Source organism: Gymnogyps californianus, chromosome 3 (genome assembly GCF_018139145.2).
Source record: "Gymnogyps californianus isolate 813 chromosome 3, ASM1813914v2, whole genome shotgun sequence".
Classification (NCBI taxonomy): domain Eukaryota; kingdom Metazoa; phylum Chordata; class Aves; order Accipitriformes; family Cathartidae; genus Gymnogyps; species Gymnogyps californianus.
The window spans coordinates 125,739,766-125,764,793 of record NC_059473.1 but is presented as its reverse complement, the minus strand read 5'-3'; the positions used below and the strand labels follow the sequence as shown (position 1 = coordinate 125,764,793).

The following is a 25,028-nucleotide window of genomic DNA, read 5'->3' as shown; positions in this document are numbered from 1 at the left end:
GACAAGGATTCCCACACCTGAAGGGCTGGAGGCAAAGGGCTGTTTTCCCGAGCATCAAAGAGGAGGGAGGATGGAGGGAAGGTAAAGCTGCGGGTTTCCGCTCGTCGATGGGAAGGTCCCTATATTACAGGCCAGAAGGCAAAAGTCTTGTTTGAAACAGATCTCAGCACCCTCGAGTGACGCTACTCCCTCACAGGGCTGCGAGTGCATCTAAACATTTTGGTGATACGAACCAGATTAACAAAGCGCAGACTTACCGGCTCTAAAGAAGATGTTTATTTAGGTACTGCAGGCTGCATTGCATGTATAATACAATATTACAGTAATTTAGTATTGTACAGAAATAATTAAAAACTTCACAGCTCATTACAAAGTATCTTTGGATTTTAGCTCATTTAAAGTACACCGATCGACACGTAATACCACAGCGTAAAGAGCCACTCTTTATATACAGACCCACTACATTTACAGAAATCAACAGACAGACGAGCTGGAAAAGGCTCTCCCAAGACACGGCGGACGTTAGCGGTGGTGAAAAAGCAAAAGGCAGGTCGGCTGCAGTGAGGCCTGGCGCACGCTTTGGGCGCGCGGGGAGGAACGGCGCTGAAGACAAGGATGTCTGAAGCAAGGTGGGAACGCGCCGATTCACACCCTGCCGGTGATGGCTCGGAGCGCGGCTCCTCTATCAGCTTCCAAATCAGTTCGGCAGGGGAAAGAGAGGGGGAGAGCGGCTGCCTTCTCCTCCCGAAGACAAGCGCCGCTCCTGTTGAGCGGGTAAGGCCGGTGAAGGGGAAATGTCTTTAACGCATCCCTCCCGCTCTGCGCCGGGCACTTCTGACTCTCGCTGGGTTTAAGGAGCCCCAACCCCTGTCCCCGCTCTCTCCGCTGCGGCGTTCGGATGCCAGAGCCAGGATCAAGGCTTAGCCAGGCTCCGCCGCCGGCTGAACCCAGCCGAGCCGGGGGCTCGCAGCAGACAGCGGCAGCCGAGCCTTTCTTGGGGGTGAAAAATATGACGGTGGTTGAGGAGGAGGAGGGTGGAGAGCACAGAAACCAAAGCAAAGATGGATAAAGGAGATCTAAGAACAAGACACTTAACTTGTGACCCCAACTCAAGAGTATTTTGTAGTGTGACCAGTCTGCACGTTTGCTTGTCACGATCTTCCTTTCCTAAAAGCCAGGCAGCCTCGAGGCCGGTGTGAAACCCAGCCCCTCGCTGCATCAGTTGCTGACCCAGGGATAAGGCACTGTGAAAACTGAACTTCTTGTGCAAAGACCTGGCAGTGCCAGCGCAAGGACAACACAAGCATCAACACAGAAGAGACTCCTCAACAGCTCCGTTACCGTACAAACGTGTCCGTACAACACCCAAGCTCGTTTGGTACAGGTTTTCACGACCGATAGGTAGGAACGAGGGGGGTTTCTCGGTTCATAGGAGAGCAGAGAGGGGTTGAATATCCCTCCTCGCGGGCGGCAGCGGGGAGCTTCCATCTCAACTACTGGCCTCTCCTCTTAAGGATTCAGGCAGTATTACCACGCAGAACTCGTTTCTATTAGTTTTCCTCAACTAAACTACATCATTAAACAGCAAAGAGCCAAGGCCCTCAAGTTGAAAAGGTGTTCTTTTGGACACAGAGATCAAAACACCATGAGAGAGCTGAACATAACACAGGAAAAAGGCTTGGCTCGAGAAAACCCCCAAAAGTCTCTCTGAAAAGCGCATCCTCTTGGCTGACTCGGAGCAAACGACACCACGCTTCAGAACCCCGCGCCCCGTGCGGAGGCAGGGACCTGCAGAGCTACGGACGCAGGTCCGGACCATTACGGTTCCTACCCAGCAACACAATTTTCTACGCCCAGAATCTGAGACCCATCCACGGTTCAGAGATACAGAAAGCAAGCTTGCACCACTGAGCAGAGACACAGGAGATGAGACACTTGCTACAAATTACAGTTCCTGCATTAAATATTCTTCTTCCCTGTATAAAGTGCATGAACATCTTGGAAAATATGCATAGCTATTAACACGCCAGCCTCAGTTGCTGGGCGGTTCCAGTTAAGAGCACCGCCTCCTTTATGCTGAGCGTAGAGTTTTTCTAATGTTATCAAATAAAAAATATATATCTATATTACCTTCATTATGGTTTTAAACTGTTTTCTGGTTAGTTGGCTTAGCCGGTGCAAAGTAACAGATGGCTTTGAGTAGAGGGCCGTGCCCTCCCTGTGCCAAAATCTTGGCAAATATCTTTAGAAGAAACCTCACGTGCCCAGGAAAGCTGGGGTGAGCAGGAGGGAGTCAGAGAAGTCCTCCAAGAACGTCCTCATGGCCGAATTGGATTTGTTTGGCTTTCTGGAGCTTGTGCCGCATCGGGGTGATTCGGTTAGGGTGGCTTCATCTTTGGGGCAGGCGTCAGGGTGGCATTTGAGGAGAGGTTTAGTTGCAAAAGTCAAAGGAGATGGCAAAACCCAAGAGAGCTACGAGTAAAATCCTCCCTCCACCAAAGTCAACAAGGCGCTCTGTTAACAGAGCCACTTCGCCATGCTAATCATCCACTGAAGTTTGAAAACATACCAGCCATATTTAAGGCGTTTGCTTCCAGGACAAGTTATCCTAGAGGAGGCAGCAAGTATGTGCTGTTCAAAACGTGTTTCATACCCCTCTAAATACGCACAGCACAGTTTTGTAACACGACCGAGGGCGGGTGGAAGAGGAAATCCACCCCGTATCAGTCGGTTGCAGCCTCTGACCACGTGCCCCAGATGTGCAAACACTGAAATACGTCCTTACGCGGCCAGAGCTGTAGCACAAATACGGCCAGAGGAATTTATAGCGGGTAGCATAAACAGTGAACTATTAACCCAACTGCTTTCTGCTTGACCCTTTCACTCCTGCGACTTTGATACCTTCACATCGGTCCCGCAGAACTCCCGTTTTCAGAGACAGCGGTGCAAGAAAAGAGGCTTCAAAAAGACTTGGACAGGTTCTTCCCTTCATATCTCCCCCAAAGGGGCCACCTAGCAAACATCAAGAAGTTTTAAAGATATCCCTAAATCCAGTAAATGAAATGCTGAGACTAAAAAACACAACTATCGGTGAGGGGGCTGTTTCACATTAGCTAACTTTCTGCAGCACATCAGAACAAAGTGCAATTAGAAAAATGGTAAAGATGGATTTTAGAAAACTTACAAGGCAGTATAGGAGGCATCGTATTAATTAGCGGGTGGTCTTTCATCAGCAAGACTCGTCACACCCCAAAAACGAAACGTCGTTTTGTTGCATGAATCACGTCTATAAAAACAGTTACAATTTTAAAAACCAGGGGTTTAGCGTCTGAATTCTTTATTACTAAATTTCTCCCGTCGTCTTGGCTTGAACGGACAGGAGCTTCGTGCAAAGGAAAAGGAGGAAAAACTGTACACTAAAAATATCTTTAAAAGCTGGTCTGTACATTTTATATTAAGATTTCTTTATGAAAATTTAGGAAACACTGAAACTAGTTACACAAAGCTGAAAGGATATACGAATCCCTGGCAGTACTATGCATGCTGCATCGTAACCCATCCCACTTATTTCTGCTACAGATTAGTTTCTATTTTAATTTTATTCCTTCTGCATAAATGATATTAATTACAGTAAATCAGCATAATTATCTCCTTCGCTAAGCATCCCTACCTCCTTTGATGACAATGTATCTTTCCCTTGGACCTCTGAACCAGATGGCTAAGGCACTTAGATACCCACGTGCAGCAACTAGATACATATTAAAGTTTAATCATTAATTTAGCATCCTAAATATTCCCCACATAGATAAAACTTCTATTGCTCAAGCTGTCCAATCCCCCCGTGATGACTGAACAAGATATAAACAGCTCAGAATATAAAAGTCTGTGGCCTTTCTTGATTTGTTAGCAAAACGAGTGTGTGTACGTCGATATGTGCACGTGTATCTATACACACACGTACAGTAACATATGATTTGTGCCACAGGCAGTTAAAAAACTAGCAAGGGTTACCAAAAATAAAATCAAGTTTTATAAAAGCCAGCCCAAACCTCCCACTTTCAAGAGAGAGATGAGTTTTGGGGACGACTCTTCAGCCGTTCAGCCGGGTTTGCTTTCGCGCGCCGCTGGGACAGGTTTAGCTGGCGACGGAGGCACCTCCTCTTTGGATCGACGCTCGGTATGGTGCTAGTGCAGCTCCTCTGTGCAACGTCAGGCGGTGGATGATTGTAAAGCGCAAACATTTCATATTTTAAAATAATAAATAGAAATAAATAGACTGGATTAATCCCGTTACAAGGACAGCGACCCTCTGCTTTGCGCAACTGATAAAAATCCAAGTGTCTCCACAGGCTGGGTGGGAACATCGAAGCACTCAGTGCCGATAGCTCTGCAAAAATCCTCTTGGCCCACGGGCAGAACCAACGAGAACAAGGTCCTGCCGTGCTTTGGGGCAAGTGAGAGAGGGGATTCTGTCACGGTGAGAGCGCACATTAAATAGATTAGACAGCAAATTCGCTCAACTCCCCTCTTTCCTAAAAGGAAGGGATCAAAAATATTACAGAGCGGGTCATGGGCCTTCTCCTGTTCCCAACAAATCAGCCAGAAAGATTGGGCTGATTTCCACAGAAGGAGAGAGGGACAGCAGGACAGTAATCAAAACGGGCACTGGTCCCAGGTCACATAACCAAAGGGCTGCTGCTTTTTTAAATAAAGGGGGTTTGGGGGTTCTCTATTTCCAAATAAAGTTTTATGTTCGCTTCTCCGCCTGCCTGGAATCATTATAACCTTGCCCTTTCACCATGTATTACACGATATGGACACAGCTCTTACGAAATTAGAAAAGAACTGTTATTTTGGGGAGGGTTTTTTTTTTTTTTAGACTTGCCAGTCACACCGAGAGAAGCACCAGTGCGTGGGTAGTATTTTGTAGCTATTGGCAAGCCATGCCACAATTTGAACAATTTACGCGTCTCTTCCTTCTCTGAAAGGTGGAAGAGAGCAGAGCTTACACCCACCCACCGCCACGAGCTTTCACCGGCTGCCATCAGTCATACCTCGAAGCGTCACAATTTGTAACAGGAGACGAAGGACGTAGATCCAGCACCATGACAAGGCAAAGAATTAACATGTCAATCACCCAAAGCAGAGGAAAAAAAACCTTCATTAGTGTTTGCCACAAACTAGAAGTTCACACGGTTGGCTGAGCTTCCCGAAGCTAGAAGACCTGCTCCCCCGGCTGCGTTGCACGGTGTTTGCCGCGGCGGGTAGGGCTGTCTCAGTTTGCCCAGGATTTCCTGTTCTCCGCATTTTTCTGGCTCTTCTCCGGTCGCAGCGTGGATCCTCCTTCTGATTTCGCCAGGGCTGTGAGCGAAGCCAGGTTGGAAGCTGAACCGGAGAAGTTGCCACTCTTCCTGTTCTCAGCGGCAGCTCCTCCTTGCAACCTCAACCCGGTGCTCCGCCGTCTTGCTGGTCCCGTGGCCTTTTTAACTCTGCCTGGTTTCACAAGCAATCCGTAGCCTGGGTTGCATCTGAAATACTGTTTCCCTCCAATCGAGCCATCGTTCTTACCTTCGACAAGAAGAGAAAGAAAGCTGATAGCCAAAACTGCTTTTATTCTGTGCATATGGTGTGCTACCAGGAGGACACCAGAAGAAGAAAGCAAGAAGAAAATGCTGAGAGGGAAAACGACTGTTCCCTATAAATACACTGTGAAGGTAAACACCCAGGAGGAGAGAGCACTATGGGCACTAGAGGACAAAGCTGGTACGAGCGCAAACAAATCTGAGGATCGATACACTTAGCGATATAAAGACAAGTCTTCCACCTACCAGAGGAGTAGAGAAGTGGGAGTAGCCTTCCCACAGGAGTGAAGATAAAAAAAACCCATCAGCTGGTTTTATATCTGAACTTGATAAAATCATAAGACTAGAGGAAGCAGCTGCCTGCGACAGCAAAAGGCTGGACTTGAGTCAGGTGGCTCCTAGCTGCGGACTTGTGCTCCAGTGACACCAGTATACTTCACTGCTGAATACCAGCAAAGCCATTGCAGGGAGACAGTTACTCTGAATGGGACACTCCACCTTGTTCTTCCTCCCTGCTTGCTATTCAGGGGCATTCTTTAATTTCACCAAAAGTGTTAAATAATCAGTTCAGCAACAGATGCATTAGCAAACTATCAGGAAGGAAGGAAAAAAGACATTTAAATGAGCTTTTGGTTTTCTGAGTTGATGAGAGTCTGCAGTTGAGAAGAGTTACTGTTTCCATGTCATAAAACCTCCACAGAACAGAAAGAAGAATTTCTTTACGCTGATGCTGTTGAGATCTTTCTATTTCTCCCTTTAGATCATTTAAAATTCTAACCATCACTGTTGTGGGTACCGGGACAGAGACCGCTCCCATCTGTAAAGGGAATGTGAAAAGATACAACAGCTCTTCAAATGACATAAGGTCACCTCTTTTTCTTTTACGGGTGTTTCCTTCTCTCTACCACCACTACCGCATTGGGTCCAATACACCCTCACGTGGCCAAAGCCTTGGACTTCTACCCCTGCTCGTAGTGTGACAAAGATACAAGTTTGTGACCATATTTCCCAAGTGAAGCTCCAGATGTGCTAGAAGCCAGTTATGCTCCAACAAATCAGGGACTTAATCCTTGTGGAAACAGAAGGGGGAAAAAAAAAAATCCAGTAACATCAGCAGTTGAGTCCTCAACAGACCAAAAATCTCGTAGCCGTTCCGACTCTTCCACGGACAGTGAAGCTGATGCTTACCAGGTATGTGCGAACAGCCTAACAGAATTAGCACTGTGGACTAGAGTAGCCAGACAGGGAGGGAAAGTGACTTTCCCAAACTGAAATGAATCTGTAAATATATATTCTTTTTTTTTTTTTTTTTTTTTTAAATAAGGCACGAATTCAGGACTGAGAATCGGATCTACAGCTTTCAAAGGGATTAGAGCTACAGTTTGCTTTCCAGGATGCCAAACTCCAGAGAGTTTTCTGAAACCAGCTAAAAACACGCCGTCCAGTTTAGCTTTTATGAGCACACCATGCGCAGGGAAGATAACTGCTCATTTAATGGGAGTTCTGGATCCTTGACACAGTATTTATCTTGGTGAACGGCTCCAATCCCAAGGAAGCGTGCAGCAGAGACAAGCGTGGGCAACTCCCTGGGATGTGCTGATTCACCGAACAGAGCCTGCACTGCAGACCTGGAATGCTACAGCTTGGTTGAAAGGATTTAAATAAGGAGCTTTATGTGCCCTTGGTAAACCAAACCCTCTTACTATCAAGACAGCAGTATCTACCGCTTGACTCCTGAATTTTCCACTAGCACGCCCTGCCTTCCCCCAATCCTGCCTACTCTTGGAGAAAATGAGTGCCATGAAAGCGGAGATGAACCTGCAGAGGAAAGGAGTTATGAAGCCTGGGGCTCCAGCAGAGAACAAATGCCAGCCATCATCTTTCTTTCGTCTTGTGCTGAAGTCACTGTTTTTCCACATCATGCTACAACGGCGCATCTGAACAGAGCCTCCCCAGGAACAGCACCCTAGTTTCCAAAAGGTATGGATTAGAGCCTAAATTCTGGGAAGTCTACAGTTGTACAGGTAAGAATCTGACAGGAATGACAAATGAGAAGCTGAAAGAAACCTTAAATCGTCTGTATGTCCTGGTGATCAATGTATGATTATTTCCTACTGGTTTTCACACATCTAGGTGTATATATACACACACACAACTAGTCTTTTGCAATTTTACAGCTTATTTTAAAATGGCTTGTGAGAGACTAGGTAACCTGTTAATAGACTTTGCAGCTTACTTAGCCTAAATGTTCCTTTGCTCATTTGAATCCCACAACTCCTGTTGCGCTTTGGACACGCTTATCCCCAGAGCAGAAGCCCAGAAGAGAACTCTTTGGACACAAGGCCTGTCTCCTGCAACTGTATACTTACCGAGCTGCATTGTAAAAACAATCCCGATTCCTACCTCCATTGTAAGAAGCCAATGAAATAACTGAGAAAGGACACAATTCAGTCAGAGATCAGTGAGACTAGGTTTACAAAGGCAGACTGGGAAAAAGATTACAGCAGGGAAAGATCTGTTATATTTCCCTTCTCAAAATGCACCCAGTAGTGGCTAACAAAATCCCCCTCATCAAAAAGTGGCATTAAAATGAACACTGCAAACTCTGACATGCTCTCTGCTTTACACCCAGTCTAGATCATACCTTACCTGAAGGTAAATCCAGCTCGACACCAACCCATGTTCCCTCTTGAAAGTCTGTGGGCCCAATATATCTAACGGTGCCCGTCTTATTTGCGCCAACTGTGACATATTCTCCCTCTTTCAGCCACTCAGGAATTTCATTGGCATCTTCGGAGTCAGAATTCACCTCCAGTTTTTCTTCTGCCATCTCTGATCCATTATGGTTCAGTCCACGGGCAGCAGACGTGCTCTTTTCTCCTTCAGGCTGCTCTTCTGTGTTTAGTGAACACGTGGGATCTGTCCCCAGCATGCTTGTAAAGGACTTCAGCTCTGATGTCTTGACTTTCTGGATTTTGAAGGGGGAGGCTGCAATGCCAGGCTGGGATAATTGGTCGGGATGAATCTGTGGTTTGGGAAACCCCAGTTCTGAAGCTCCAGAAGCCATTTCTTTTTTCCTAGCTTGTCCTGCTGACTCCATTGATTGTTTGGATAACAACTCCTTCTTTGGAGTGGAGGTAGAAAGAAAGGTTTTTGCATCAGTGGCTACAGAGGCATCGTTTGCCTGCTCACTTCGAGTCACAGGAGACGTGCAAGATTTTGATTTCAAAGCATCATTTCCATTCACTTCAGTGCTGTCTTTAGGTCTTGCGTGAGCACTTTGAAGGCTGACGGCGGGTAGACTCTCTCTCTTAGTACTGAGACAGCTTTCTGAAGAACTGCCCGAGTGCCCTGGCATGTCAGAAGAAGAGACCTGAGCCACAGCGGGAGCTGGGAAGTCACTCACTGCAGGCATTTGACCTCCTGCTTGAGCCACAGCATCACTTCCCGCTGCAAGGGCTTCAGAGAGGGTGGCTGTTGAGACGCTATGAGAAAAGTACCCACTGGAGGCTTCGCTCAGAGGACTTGGAGGTCCTTCCTGGGAGTCCTGTGCCTGGGTGTCTCCTGCGGGCTGCTGCAAAGGCACTGTGGGTGTCTTTTCCGGACTCTTGTTCGCCTCAGACGTCTGCACTGCAGTTTCAAATGGCTGTTTCCCTACTTGCTCTTGGTTAATCTGAAACAGAAGAAGATAGGGACCGTGGAGCTCTGTTATCCAAAATATCTGGGCTAAAAGGATAGATACAAGGCCTCTGGGAAGTACTAAGGCCTTCAGCTTATCTAAATCCCTGTGTAGCTGCAATCGCCAAAAGATGCAAGCTGATCCGAAGTCAGCTTTGCAAACCTGGTAGGATTGTCAGCTCATTTCTTCCATTAATAAGAAAAGTGTCAACTAAAAGAAATACGTTCCCCAATATTTACTGAAAAATTATTTATATTACAGGAATGGTCATTTGCTGTTTGAATAGCAGGATTTATATGAAATGTGAAACAGCCATGATCTATAAGTCTCTCACAGTTATTTGGCTTAACTCTCAGGATTGATAAATCATGCCTCTCCAACTAAACTGTCATTTATGTCCCCGTTTTCAAATGCCATTCCCACCTCAATGCCGCCAGCACCACACACTTTCAGAGTATGAAATTAACTGCACTTCATGAGATTAACAGCCCATTTTAGTGATGTATTTCTTGGCTGTAAAGTTTACTAAATCTGATAGATCAATATCTTTTGCCAGCACATGTACTCTAAAAGATTAGGATGTCTCTAAATCTCTTTGGGAGGGAGGGAGGAGGCGGCTAATATGCAGGGGGAAAAAAACGCGGTTAGAGGACGGCAGATTTGTACCATATCCTGTCTTAACTCCCAGGTGTACGTTTTTGTTTACTGTTCAAAATTTTGTGGTTTATCCCATCTAGTGGTTAAGTGTCCCAAACTACAGGATTTTCACCTTAGTCTGAAGTGCCTTTTCCACTGGAAACGTAAGCAGCATTTGAAGAAAGAGGGATTTGATTGAATTACAGGAATTTCAGAAGCAAAGGCTAGCTTGCTATTGCTAAGTGAAATATGTAATACAGAAAAGTTTTTTGAAACATTCCTGCAGATTAAAGACATATTTTTAGCTTTTCTATGGATTGGACGGTGTACACGTGGACTCTGGAGCTCTGCTCTTTCTTTGGGTTTTCCCTTTTAAGCGTTCAGATAACACACATTTTGCTAAGACAATAAAAGCACAGTGGGAGAAAGCTGACTTGCTATTCATAAGGCTGAAGTTCTGCTGAACTGTGGGAGATCACAGGGTCTATTTTCTCTCCAGCTTAGCAAGAGCCTTTTTTTCACGCCGATATCATGAATCGGCTTGAAATGTAAAATTGAGAATTAAGCTCAACACTCAGAATAACAGACATGTTCTGTTTATAGAAAGCATCAGAGCCTAGCAATTTGCCTTTTAAAGCAGCAAAACAGCTAAATTTTAGCTAGTTAACTGCTAACTCAATCATATGATTAACCAGGCTTTCAAATATAGAAGTGTAACCAGCGACGTAAGGGGAGATTTTACCAGGACCTAAGAAAACACAGCAACACACACTGCACTTAGTTCTCTCACAGTGAAGCAACAGAAGAAGTGCAACAGGTTTTAAGTAGCTAACCCGGCAGTTGCTTTTGCCACCTCTGGTTTCCAGGCATGTGAATATGAAAATTGTATCATCACATCCCGGGATGTGCTTACCTGTTTTATCTTTGCAGCACTGGCATCAATACTGGCAGACTGAACCATAATTCGTGGGACAGCCTGCAGGAACGAAAAAACCAGAGCATTATTCACTTAAAGGATTAAATATTGTCAAACTGGTAAACATTAAAACTTACATTTGAAATTCTGGAATCACAAACAAACCTTTGTCACGAAAGGACGGAGCATTACTATTTTATTGCATTCTGATGACATACTCTGAAGGGGTAAAAACCTTCATCAAGGCATCCCTGAATTTTAACACATAAGCAGCTACAAGTACAAATTCCTAGTATACAAAGTTTTCTTTTATGCAGTCAGTCAAAGACAGACCACTGAGCAACCAAATGACAAAGAGATCTGAGGTCACGCTGGTCTGGCTGGTGAAATCCTCAGCTTCAGTCCGTCTCCAAAACTCTTTCTCCATCTCCAGTATCTTAATTCAGTTTAGATTTTAGGAGTGTTTGCTTTAACTCAAAAAGGAAGCCAGAAACAAGACCTGTGCATCCTCTTTTCAAAGAGGGCATCACCACTGCCTGCTAGAGTGAAGACTACACATGCCATTTGCTAATCACAATATACTGGTCCTGTGCCAGAAGAACCACTTCTGTGTTTCAACAGCATCTTCTCTTTTATAGCATAGGGCTTGATATGAGGGCATTGACAACAAATGTCCCTCGCTTGCTCCATATTCAGGTTTTTATGTTAAGGATTTAAACTAATCACTTTCCTAAGACAGTAACAGCAAATTGTAACACTTGACTATAAATCTTAGGCTAAGCTGTCAACTTGGGCTGTCGTGCACTGTTGACACAGGAGGGAAAGAGACCACCCATTCAATGGAGAACCTTGGGAAAGGGAAGCATGAAGAAAAGGAGAGAGGCGAAAAAGGTAGAAACACCTCTCTTTAGCACTGTTAAATAACGTACTGCAAGTGAAGGTTCATACTTTCAGGGAAAGAGCTCTTTAAGGGTGACATATTATACAATTTGGGAGCAGTCTGCTTTTTGTCTTTTTTCTCCAAGGGACTTGAGAACGCCTTCTGTAGAAATACGCAGGCAGTGCTCATCTCTGAGACAGCTATTTCCAGAATTCGACAATCTGTTTAAAGAACTGAAACTTTCCAGCTGAAGAGTAAGGTACTCTTCGCTTGCACCCCTTCTAAGTACAGTAAAGCAGGAATACGACTAATCCTGTCCCCAAAAGAAATAAACATGGGAGAAAAGAACAGCTATTATTTACACAGAGATTGCCAGGCATTAAATAAAAACACAGTTGTTCAAGGTAAAAAATAAAAAGACAAAAGACTGACAAAAACCCCAACAGGTTCACAGTGGATCAAAATAATTTTTTTTTAAGACATTACAGCTTCAGTTTAATAAAAGAAAGCAGGAGAAGAGGAGTTTGCCTGTCATTAAACCTGCTAATTGAAAGTACACCACTGAAGTGGGGTTCAGAGCAAACTGGCTCTATTTCGAGTGCACAAGGTATTAGCATTTTGAGATCCTTACTAGGACATGCACTGGGGCTCCAGGAAGCAGATGGTGACCCGAATCAGAACAAATCAATGAAGCCCAAAAATAAACACAGCTTTAGGGCTCGTGATCCAGTAGTTTTCAGACACCTTGTACTCCAGAACTTCAGCTTCCTTTGGAATAAAGTGGCAATCTTCTAAGACAAAAGTGTTAACCTGAAAACAACTGTAGTGCTGACTTGTGACCGAGTCCAGAGATAGCTCGGAGCAACGAGGTGCGTGAGTACTCTGACTCGTCCTAAGTATTAACTCAGACATGCAAGGATAACTTGATTGTCCTAACAGCCAAGTGTTTCACTTTAACAAAGACTAGAGAGGAGAGGGATTAACTTTCTTATGAGAAAACCCTTCAAATTTTAGGTTTAATAGAAGGTTATCACGGTGTTAAAGGGAGCAGGGTATTTGGCAGAACACTTATTCTCTCCTCTTCAACCATCTTTGAACCATGAGCTGGTCCATCTTGGGAGTGCAAAGTCAAGCTATTAAATATCACCTTTTAATGAAGAAAATACCTGTGGTCACAAGGTATTAGGGCTAATCCCTAGGCAGGCACTTACATAGCACTTTAAACCTTTTGCAGAGGTGCAGCTGAACTTCAGAGAGAAGCCAAGGCTCTTGAATTCAAATTATCCTAGTTAAATAACTCCATGGTCCAATGCTAAAAGCACTGCATTTTGGCATCTCAGAAAGGCTGCGCAAAGGAAAAACACTGTCCTTCTTGCTTCCACACTACTGTTTGTGATCTGATATAGCAGGGGAAACAGCCTTTTTCAGCAGACCTTGTATCAGGAGCTGAAGCCAGCTCCAGGCTCTCACACTGGCACCATAACACAACTTGACCTTTTTGCCCCATTTTCTCCCATATACGTGCCACCTCTGGGAAGTGCTCTGAGGTCTAGCATTAGTATCCAGAGATAAGCACTTAGAATTGGAATAAGAAAAAGTATTTAAAGATATTTCTCAGTTCCTTTGATTTCCTTTTCTCCTTTTAAAACAAATAAACAGAGGAAAGTGTTTGTTTGGGTTTTTTATCTCTCAAAAACCTTCAGTCTTACAGCCTGTAAATGAATGAAATCTAAATATCCAGTTGATATCAAATAGCAAAAGAAAGAAAACCGTTACACTTTAATGATTCCTCATCAAGTTCTCCTCCTGAAGGGATGACAAATCTCAAAACTACAATAACTTTGCCAAGCAATGTTTAGAAAAACATGGAGAAAAAAAGCAATTATGAGAAGTGGCACTTGCCCAACTCTGGTGTTGACAAGAAACAGATGGGCAGAAACACCCTCACTGGGGTAGCAAGGGTACTGAAACAAATCCTTGTTATGAAATGTAGTGAAGTTACTGGGGGGAGATACTGAAAACAATGTGTTTGACTATCTGTGAAGACATTTACTGGATGAAAAATATTTCTGAATTGAGAGCCAAATTCTGTCATTAAACGCTTGTAGATAGCGCCTGCTAAACTAGACATATATATTTACCCAATGGCAAAACATGACCCTTTTACAGTGATAATTTTTGGCACAATTTCTTCAACCAAGCTGACAAAATATGGAGTGAGAGAGAACATGAAAGCAATTCACTTTAAAGCATCTTTGAATCTTTGTAGAACAAAAATTGTCTTTTTCCTAAGAGCTGCTACTCTTTGCAGTGAGTTTACAAGGATTTCTAAGAGTGTGTGTTTTCCGGTCAGATGAGAGGTCAGTTTGCACATACTTTGAGGTGACCAAAAGCCATGTAGTTACTAGTGATTAGCGTAATCTGGAGACCAACCTGGTACGCTGGTGAGCTTGAAGAGGAAAAGCAAATGTGTATCCCGCCCCACTTACAGAGGCACCAAAATTAATCCTAAATGAACTCTTTTTCATACTATATATTTCAGACATATATAATGGCAAGCTCTTCAATGAGCTCAGAAAACACACATTTGGTATTTCTATGTCATGAAACATTTTGTAAAATGCCTCTGACAATGGTGACTGATGATTTCAGTGCAAAGCCTTTTGACTTCATGCCACTAGATGAAAATCCTTCAATGTTAACACCCAATATGCAGAAAGTTCAGTGGCAGTTAAGAGAACAGATTGGGCCAGCGCATACAAGAATTATCCTCCGAGCTCCAGAAATGGTCTAGCCAAGGTTATAGCTGATGCAGTCCTAAAAGGGCATTATCAGAAAACTTCCATTGCTCTTGCCTATGCTTTACCATCCACAGATAGGAATGACTGAGCTCAAGGACTGTCACACTGACAGTATTATGCTCACATCACCATTTAAAAGCAGCTACTGGAAACTTCTGCAGCAGGGCATAACAGTTGCTCCATTAAATGTAGATTTAAATCAGTTTTGAGCACTTGGGATAAAACACTTTCACAAGACGTACACAGCAACGGAGTAAGAATTCTGAATCCCCTAGTACATAGCCAAAAGAGTTGAATCCATTTTAAGAAGGTCCCTCATTTTAAAAAGGTCCCCCCCAACAATATTCCTCTCTGCCCTCAATTTTAAAATCATTTTAAAGTCATTAATCATTCAAATATAAAATCTCCTGCATTCCAAAAGGAGATCTGAAACCCAGTACAAGTTTGTTTGTTGTTTTTTTGGTGTTTCTTTGTTTTCTTCTCTAAAGACACTGTGCATTTAAATATTAACCCAAACAAAACCCTCTCATTCCACCTTCCATATGTGGAACACTTCAGCCTGTAATAATACTTTTGAATCCCACATTTCTAATATACTTTATGCAAAATTAACCATACCGTTTTCTATGTAGTTAAATTACTTCATTCCTAGGTCCAGGCAGATTAAAAGGGTAATTCATAACTGTTTTCAAGTTACTTCATAAAGAAGTTTCAGTGGTTTGCTCTAAGAACTTTAAAAGCCAGTTTTCCATACTTATTCTCATTAAAAACTATTTGTATGAGGATGATAGCAAAAACTGAACTCAGAAAGAAACCAAATACTAACAACTCAGTCACAAGAACTAGACGCATATGAGCTCAGCTGGCCACAGAGGATCTGTTGAGCTATGCTGATTATAGCATCCAAACGATTCTTTATTTGAAACTCTGAAAAAAGCCTTTGAGATTTTAAAGAAGGTTCTCTGAGGCCACATTATTTACATTTGATTAAGGAATGTCAGTTCTAGCAATTATACTATGCACCATGCACATCCATGAAACACTTATTTTTTAATGCACTGCCAGAAAAAGGCTTTTGTCTATTTAGATAGCTTTTCATTAACTGCATTTCATTATTTTTTAAGATTAATTACTACGTCTGCATCAGAAAGTGAAAACAGAAAAAATTGAGAGCTGCCCTCTCCATGTGTCACGTGTCTCCATTTCTATACCACGAAACAAAAATGAATTACATTAGCACAAGGAAATTCAGAGAGTTTATTATTTTTTTTTAAGATAGCGATGACTCAAGATCTCTCATTTAAGCCATATGCTAACGAAAAGACATTTGAGCATCCAACAAGGTTCTGGAGTACGAAGGTGACCAAAATCCACTTACCAAATGCACATTGGTCAGAGGACTGTGCTTCTGCCACAGCAATGTCAAAAAACAGAAACTGAAATTTAATATGTACATTTTTAATGTCAGTACCCAATGATGCCCTAAAATGTAATTACACGGGCAGTTCCTGGAGATCAACAGGGTCATAAGGTAAAGAACAGTAATTCTGCTTGGTGCACACTATGGAAGCCTCAGCATGTTAATAAAAAAGACAAGCTTCAAGAGCATGTACATAATATAATTAAGCACAGATAGATGAAACTCTGATTCTCCATCCACCTGCATATTTTACACAAGTATTTTAAACTTTTCCCCATCAGCAATAAGGTTTGGTAAGGCTTTAAATCTTGCACACTGCGGTACTAAGTTTTTTGAAGAATAGACTAGGAAAATAAAAAGCAATTCCAGCAGTCCAAAAAGGTTTAAATTGTTGGCTTTTTTTATTTACAGACTACTGGCAATTAATTTAAAGGCATCAGATAAAGGAGAAAATAGGCATTTTCCAACTTAAAAGTACATAAACAGCTTCATCAGAAACCAATCTTTCAGGTACATAAACAGCTTCATCGGAAGCCGTTCTGCTAGTTACATAAAGAATCCTATTATGCCAAATTAATTCAATCTAACTAATTAGAGAGCAGGAAGTTCTTTCAATTATTTTATGTGCTGTCTGAGAAACACACTTGAATACGAGAGCAGATTTCATTAATTGCGGTTCATTATTCTCCAGATTAGTTACTAAACTTGCATCAGAAGGTCAAAGACAGCAATTTTGTTAGCTGCCACCACCTTGACTGGAATGTCTCTGCATTTTTGAAACTCAGGCAACCACTGACTATAAACAACAACAGCACCAGGAAAGATCATTTTGTTAAGATAACTTTTGTATGTGCTCGCTTACTTTAAGGTTGATGCCAGTCTAAGCAACGGCGTATGATTGAAATAAAAAGCTGCTAAAATAAAAAAAGGTATTTTCAGAACGAGTGATCAGAACTCCATCTTCTGTTTACTCGCACAGAATCAGAGATTCAGTAACGCATCCACTCGGAGAGCTGCTTGGTCACGATGAACTTAACTTCAGTTATAAACTTGGAAAAAGGTTAAGTACTGCTCCCTTGGAAATGATGCTCAAAAGCACTAAAATCAACTTAGACATAAGACAAACAAATCTGATGCTTTCTGCAGAGATGTACAGCCATCTAACCCTGATAATTTAACTGTAACATACTGGACATTTAATACAACAGCTGGGCCAGCCATCTAGTTCAAGATGGTTCACCAGCATTTTTCCAGACTGGGTTTTAATCACATTAGGTAATTGAATACTCTCAAATAATGTAACACATATGCACTGAAAAGGGAGCTTGACAAGAACTTTGGAAATTCTCTTTCACTGAAGTTGTTCGATGAACCAGGAGAAAGGAATAAACTGATCCACTTTGCTTTTTGGTATTTAGGTTCGAAAACCTGTTATTACTTATCTGCTCTTTTTTTTTTTTTTTTTTTTTAGCCAGGAAAGGATGATTTAGATCTTTCCATTTTCTTTGTAAAGCATTCCTTTAGTCATTTCTATTCCTGAACCTAGCTTTCCCAATTTGTTGTTTACAGTAACAGAAGTCCATCAATTCCTGGTTAGGGGTCAGATTCCTTTGCAATTACAGCCGAAATATCCTTTTGGCTTCGCCTCCCCTTTATACTTTCTGTAGTTTACCACCTACTCTCACCCTGCACATTCATTTATGTCCCTTGCCACTGTGTATCAAAGTTTCAGTCTTCCACAGAACTAAGATGCATTTTTCTGTATTTTCTGAGACTCAGAAATATCATTTTTTGTGTCCCCTCCATTGCGTGGTTTACTACAGTTATGCAAGAATTACTAGCTTGCTGTCTCGCTCTGGCAGGTTAGCGATAAGGTGTTAAAGCTGATTGCCAAACAGTGACCTCCACAGCAGCCCCAGCATCCACCGAGCACAATAGCCATTCATCACCGCCACCATTTAAATTCTTCTGGCCACATTTGCATCATGAGGCCATTATAAAGAAACAGAAAGAAAGATTACGAGACATGATATTTATGATCTTAAAGCCAGTCTTGCTACAACAGCACGTATTTATTTTTTGTGCTGCACAGAAGAAGCTGTAGCTAATTCTGTAGCAGTTCCTTCAATTTTTGCTCTCTCTTCTGTGCACTGTGATTGCTAACAGGAGTGAAGAAGCCCTGTTTCCTTACTGATAGAGCTGCAAAGAATATCTATAAGCCTCTCAAACCAGTGAGGTGTATTTGTAACACAATTGACTTGTTCTATTACAAAACTAAAAGTAGCAAATAATTTTAAGATTTCATTTTATTATACAGATCCAGTGGTCATGGAAAAACTTAGGTTGCTCTCCAATGCAACCAAGCATTAAAACATCACGCACTCCTGTTTATAGATTAGCTTTCATTTTTTTTAAAACAAAGCAGAGATAGCATTCCCTCCTATTAAAAACTGTTGTGATCATGATCTGATTACTTGAGTTTCCATAGTAATCCATAATATAAATTAAAATCTCTTAAAATAGATGTCTTTGTAGTTTAAAACCTGACTTCAAGACAAATAATGCAAGACTGATCTCGAGCAGTAGGAAGGAGTGGGAACAGGTGGTTAGACTAGAGGCAGGAAATTAGGCCTCGCTTCTAATCTCAGCTCTCATTGATTCAGTACGAATTCAAGAAGTTGTGAAAGGCTCTCACTGCAATTGTAAAGAGCACCTATTTGCATCTTTCGATACCCAAAAACCTTTAAAGAAAGCCACTGTCTTAATTTTAATTCTCTAAATTTCATAGATGAGGAAGTTTATACGATTCCAGTCTCAACACTAAGGCTGTTGTAAGCAAAAGGCAACATGAAAATGTAAAGCATTAAATTAGATAAGCTATGGGAGTAAAGTTTGCTCCTTTTATTACTTTGTAGAGAATAAAACCACAGTCAAACTAAAAATATTTTAAACCTGCCTTTTTTTATTTGTGCTATATCTGTCATAAGTTACTTTAAAAATATTTCAGCGCTAGTGTATTTATTTTTACTCTATTTTTTTAATATTTCACTGTACTTCTACAATGACAAAACGACTTCCTGTAGTCCTGGGACATTCTTGCAACAGCAAGTTTAGTTGTAGCTAACAACGGAACAGAATGTCTGGATCCAACCACAAAAAACAGTTGTTTGGGGATTTTAGGGTTTGTTTTGCTTCATTTTGAGAAAGATATCCTCTAAAACATCTGTCTGCATGTCAAGAAGTGAGGAAAGGTCTAAGCTAACAGGTAACGCGCTTCCAGAACTCCAGACAAGTGAACCAGATGACAGCAGAGTTAGCTGGACAGTTAACAAAGCACGGACAGAATGGACTTCCACAAACTTTAACAAGTGAGATTGGGCTCCAGATTTATCTTCATAACAGTTTGTTAAATCTTCCAGACTTACACTATAGAGGGCTATTCCTTTATAAATAAACTACAGCCTCTCAAATAAAGAGGATAATATTATTTATAATGGGATTCTGTATTTCATCTGTTTTCTTTAAACGACAGTAGCTTTTTCTAGTCTGCTTGACCATGCATTAGCTACTGCTCAGAGCACAGAAACCACATCTGGAGCAGGTGGAGTTTTGCAGCACAGCATCCAAAAAAAAAAAAAAAAAAAAAAAGACAATCAAATGCTTCTCTGACATGCGGAATAGATAAGAGAATGAACAAAAGCAGCTGTCCAAAGTATATAGCAGAAGACGGTAAAAGGTGACATGAGCTGGGGCAAGGGGTGGGAGGGAATGGTATATGAAATAACAAATTAAAAATAGAATTACATTTTCCACTTGGCAATACACAAACAAGACTAAGTGCACTTCATAAATTTTACTATTGTTGCTGCAAGTGGTATTACCATAAATCACGCTGGTAGTGTACTTGGCACTTCTAAAAAGCCAAGTGGGCTGAGTGTATCAATAAGTTTAAACAGCTCCACTATCTCTGAACAGAATGGAGGGGAAATGCATCACAAGACTTCACTGTGACTAAAAGCTTGGTTTGCACTGCAACAATATATAAAATAGCACTTTGCCAGCAAGTCTAACAGCACTCACCAATATTACTGCATAGCCTATTTGATTTAATTTTTTACCTGCTGTACAAGAGGAGAGGTCTGCCTGCCCTTTTTCTCATCTCTAACGGGAAAGAGAGACTTCAGCAGCTTTGGCATCTGAGGCACAAAGGACTTTACAGGATTCAGGTAGGAAGCAGCAAGGCTACCAATACCTGTGGGAAAAATTAAAAAATGAGAACAGTTATGCTTTGGGGAAAGGAAAAAGAAAAAAAACCAAAACCAACCCAAAACTCCCTAAAAAAAAAAAAAATTACAAACCAGTTATCATTTTAGTCTAAGATGACATCTTTCAGTGGTCAAAGCATTAGCCAAGGAAAAGCATTGAGTGCTTGCTCCTCCCTTGAAAGGGACATATGAATTTGGGTAGGTCCTAATCTGTGGCCCCAGTATAGAGAAGATTTTTTTCATCACATGGGGTGAAAAAGCTTGTTGTTTGCAACTGGAAACATAAAATGCTTTATAACTTGCAGAAGCAGGAAAAAAAAAAAAAAACAAATCAAGAAGCAAAATCCAAAAAAGGATGTCCAGACAACAAACAATTTTAACAACAATTACAAAACTTACTAGAAGGAAAAGATGAGAAGATCCAAGTTAAGAAAAAATGTTAGCGGCATTCAACTCTCCTTACTCATACTGCCAGTTTTTCTACACTACTCCCCCTTGGGAAAACCTAGGTAGACATACAAAATATTGCTACTATATATCTCTGCGCTCTCAGTTATATATTAGACACATCAGCTGCAAAATATCCATCCAATTCCAGTGCTGCTTATTTTCTAAAACATTAGTAGCCTTACTGTCTTTGCTGTTTTACTCATGTAACAGATAGCATATTCTGAGCCCAGCTAACTTTTGGCTTTAGAAATGGAACTACTGAGATAAAGACTGCATCTTCAGACAACTTCAAACATGTGGCATTTGCCTCTTAGCAGAACTAGTATCAGATTTAAAGGAAAGGCTAGTTAGAGTTGCCTAGAGTCTAAGTAGCTTAGCCACAACTGCTAAATGTTCACAGAGAGGCAACTGCATGGACATTGCTCTGGGGAAGAAATCGGACAGTCAGGAGCTGTGGTAACTTCACTCCATTTTTAGGAAAGTTGTCTCAGCTTTAGGAAATCCCTTACCCGGATCAGGAGAGTGGTTTTGCTGCCCAGAGCCCGGCAGAGAGGTACGAGATGGACTAATGCCTCTACAGGAATTTGCGGCACCTTGGGATACATCTTGCTGACTCTCCCATCGGCCCTAGAGGAAGAAAAAGTTGTATTTTTCAAAGTTAGCACACCAGCTAGAGTACAGCAATACTCACATACCATGCCAGCCTGCACAGCCCTTTGCAAAGTTCAGAATGCACAGAGCTGAGGAAAGACCCTTCCCCAGAGGCACTTTTAGTTGAAACACCCAGTCCTGCAAAGATAAGCACCCTCAGCATCAAGCCACAGAAGTCTACTTATAGACCTTAAAGCTGTAATATTTCACTCATTCGTGCAGCTGTGTTTTCGAAGTTGAGTACATTACAACCAGGTGAAAACAAAATAGTACTGCCTGTCCAAAATTCCTAAATATTTTGTGTATCTACTCCGGAAGCAGTCATGAGTGAAGTCTGGGTGCAGAGTGTCAGGAGAAGGGGTGAGGACAGACGGAGCTCTGAACAAGAAAAGAAACAGGATCTTAGACCTAAAGGCTGGACGTTAGTGCCTAGGGCCAGAGAACGGATGAGCTGATCAGATCAAGAGGAATCAACTGTAGTACTGCAATTTTTCTAACAGCCTGGAAAAGAGAGAGATGGAATACATGACAACAAGCTGCAGGAGCCAAGAAAAAGATTAAGTAATGACAAGTTAAGAGTTTTGACATGGTTAGTGAAGAAGAAACATGATGATTTTCAGACCTGCAAGAGCCTGAGTGTAAATGAGGTAGGAAGAAAGAGCGACCAAGAAGACGTTAGGCCATCTGCCTTCCCAAGGGCCCAGGATTCTCTAGCTGGGTTTTCACATAGATCCCAAGGGAGGTACGCACCATTCTGCATGTGTGGTGCTATTTCTCTCGCTTTTACAAAGGTCCACTGTGGTTTCACATCTTTCATCTCAACCTTATGGGTCCAAAACTGGCTCAATGACAAAGTCTCTTGGCTAACAGAGAGAATCTCCAAGCTAGTATTTCACACCAGTGCACAAATGTCAAGAATCTATGTGGCCAAACTGTTTTTTCCTAACTCTATCATCTTGACATGTGAAACAGTTTACAGGTTTGTCTGCAATGATTACACTAAGTGACTGGCCAGAGGGTGTCTCTGCTGAAAGTTTCATGTGGATACAAGACAGCACGTTGCTTCACCAAACTGAGCACCACGTTAGGTGTGCGGAGCTGAAAGGTGGGCACTGAAATCCGTGTGGTTGTCCTGCAAACTTCTGATATAGGCACACTCGCAATGCCTGTCAAAGCGGTTCCTTTGCACTGCTAAAGAGTAGGCTTCAATAAAGCTATAGGGTGCTAATTTACTTAATTTATAGGAGACCTTAAGGCAATTCAATATCCATTTAAAACTCTATGGGTCAAAAGAATCTGGTCTCAACTGCGACAAGAAGTCTCAACGTCTTGTGGAAAAGTGTTGTCTCGTTCAGGTAGCAGGGTGCCCTCAGGGCTACAAGCTTGCAAAGTTTCACCTTTCCAGAAATAGAGTTTGCAAAGACAGGATGGTGCAGCCAAACCAATACAAATTGAAGTCTGATCCCTCTTCTGGTAAAGAGTTATGCTACGGCTGGTACAGTATCTGTACTTGTCTGGATTATATTGTATCTGTATCTGAATCTTGCTTGTTCTTTTAAAAGACACAACAGAAAGAGAAATACTTTCACAACGAGATGGTACAGTGAACATACTAGAAAGGAGTCACAAGGGATGGACAGACCTGCTACATCCCAGACCACAAGTTTCATGTATTTTTCCTGGAGGAAGAGGGGGGAAATGCGCCTTTTCAAGAAGCTTCACGCTGTTGGATGCAAAGAAATAATCCGACCTTGAACAGAAAAATGACAGGCAGCTAAACAAAGCTTAAGTGTAACTTGAAGTCATGAATGTTTCACAAATAATAAATAAGCCAGGATAGGAGGAATAGATGTCTCCAATGGGTTGAAGGTCACACTGAGCAGCCCAGAGCAAAAATCGTTTCCATTCGGATCTATAAGTTAGTCCCACAGAAGCTGTCCTGCTTTGAATAGCAAGTAACTTGCACTTTTGCTGAGCAGCACCCGTCTTCAGACCTCTACTAGCTAACATCCTTATTATTAGATGTAGAGACAGCAGGCGCTGTTTCTGTGAAGTAATATTTGGGATACCTAAAGACTAATGGATGTCTGAGTTCACTGGAGGCAGCCATCCTGAATGTCAAAACTGATATAACCCAGACTGGGACTAGCAGTAACACCAGAGGGTTGTTTAGTCTTGTATTTTTGAGGACTTTGGTGTTTAAGCCCTTCTTGAAAGCTTCCTGCTCTGTCAGCATGGATGATAGAGCTGTTCTACCCATACCTTAAGCCCCCAACTTAAGCATTATCTTTGACCTGCAACTCATTTATGTCTTGCACACATCAAGAAGTCATGCCTATGTCTGGAAAATTCTTTCCACAAAATGCTTCTATGAATCAGTCTTTCCTATTCCACTCCCCAGAAACTCTTATTCAGGCTTTTGCAGTCTTGTGTTTCAACTAGTGCAGGTTCCTTTCAGGCGGCCTTACCACATGCAGTCTTGCCCCGCGTACATCCATTCAAAATACTGCTTCAGAGACTGCTTTCTTATCCTGCCATTTTGATCATTTCACGTGCTGCAGCAGACATTGAAAGCCAGCATGGAAACAGCTAACGACTTCAGACTATGCTCAAACTGTCTTCCCCTTCAGGATGTGAAATGTTTCCTGAAGTCTCCTTCTCTGGCTCCCACTGACGGGTTAGTTTGCAGGAGAAGAGCCAAAACATAAGAAAAGAGTTCATACTCTATCCAGATGGGGAAAATATCTCAGTGTAATTCAGTATTTTTTGTTTGCACCAGCTCAGGGTTCTGAAGGAGTTTAAAAAAAAAATAAAAATAGAAGACTATTTGGTGGGAAGTCGTCACAAGACTCAGACAATCTTGAAATACTGTTTGGTTTCGTTGCCTTCTGGTCTGGTCTCCCATCAGCCTGGTAGATGTTGGCATTAGGTTAAGAACTATGGAAGAGTGCAAAGCATCTGAAGGTTTCTTTTTTGGAGGACATAAAGCTTGCTTAGTGTTAATTTTGGATCTTAGGACGATGATCCACTTAAAGACAAACGGATAAAGGTGACATGTCTTAATAATTTTCTATCTATAGGCCAAGTCTAAGTGCTTCTGGAGACCACAGAGACATAAGAAACAGAAAGCTACTATGGGAAACCGACTCAATGCACGTAAGGAGCAACTGAATCATTTTCTGAATCATGATTTGTTGAGTCAGAAGTGCCCTTCATTGACTGTTCCAACAAGAATAATTTCAGGCAAGTATCTGGACTTTCTAGACCTGTTTGGAGAATGATGAAAATATCAGAGTAGGTAAGAAACAGAGCAAAACACTTTCAGGATATTCATCTTGTACAGAAAGAATGGCAATGTTTAGTGACTTTTTCCTTAGGAAAAGCCTTTTTTCTTAGGATCTTTAGGAAATTTTGCTTCAGCCTTGATGCTATGGATGACTACATTTTCTACATAATTTTAAATATTTTGCCAGGTTAGATAAAATAAAGGTCCTGGACACAGGAATGTGCACTTGAGAAAAGGATCTGTCTGGCCATATACTTCAGGTGCGTTGTGTTTTTAAATAACACTTGCTTTGGAGAGAGCAGAAAGATCATAATTTTAGACTGAAGGTCAGATTTGTTAGGGGTAATGTGAGCCTCAACTCTGAGATGACAGCAAACCATTAAAAAGTAGGTAAATCAGGGCAACAGGTGGAGAAACATTTGCAAAAGAAAATACTGGAGACAACTGAAAGGGTCAACTGTT

At 41.9% G+C, this 25,028-nt stretch overlaps 1 protein-coding gene across 1 annotated transcript in view; it reads right to left on the bottom strand.

The window, feature by feature from the left end:
- Positions 1-262: 262 nt before the first annotated feature.
- Positions 263-25,028, bottom strand: part of KIF13B (kinesin family member 13B) — a 130,251-nt gene continuing 105,485 nt past the window's right edge. The window contains exons 36-40 of the mRNA XM_050893684.1: positions 21,139-21,256; positions 20,033-20,166; positions 10,811-10,873; positions 8,232-9,255; positions 263-5,568 (exon numbers count right to left, since the gene is read on the bottom strand). Coding sequence (XP_050749641.1) covers positions 5,276-5,568; positions 8,232-9,255; positions 10,811-10,873; positions 20,033-20,166; positions 21,139-21,256 — 1,632 coding nt within the window. The 3' untranslated portion in view covers positions 263-5,275. The remainder of the gene's footprint in view (positions 5,569-8,231; positions 9,256-10,810; positions 10,874-20,032; positions 20,167-21,138; positions 21,257-25,028) is intronic.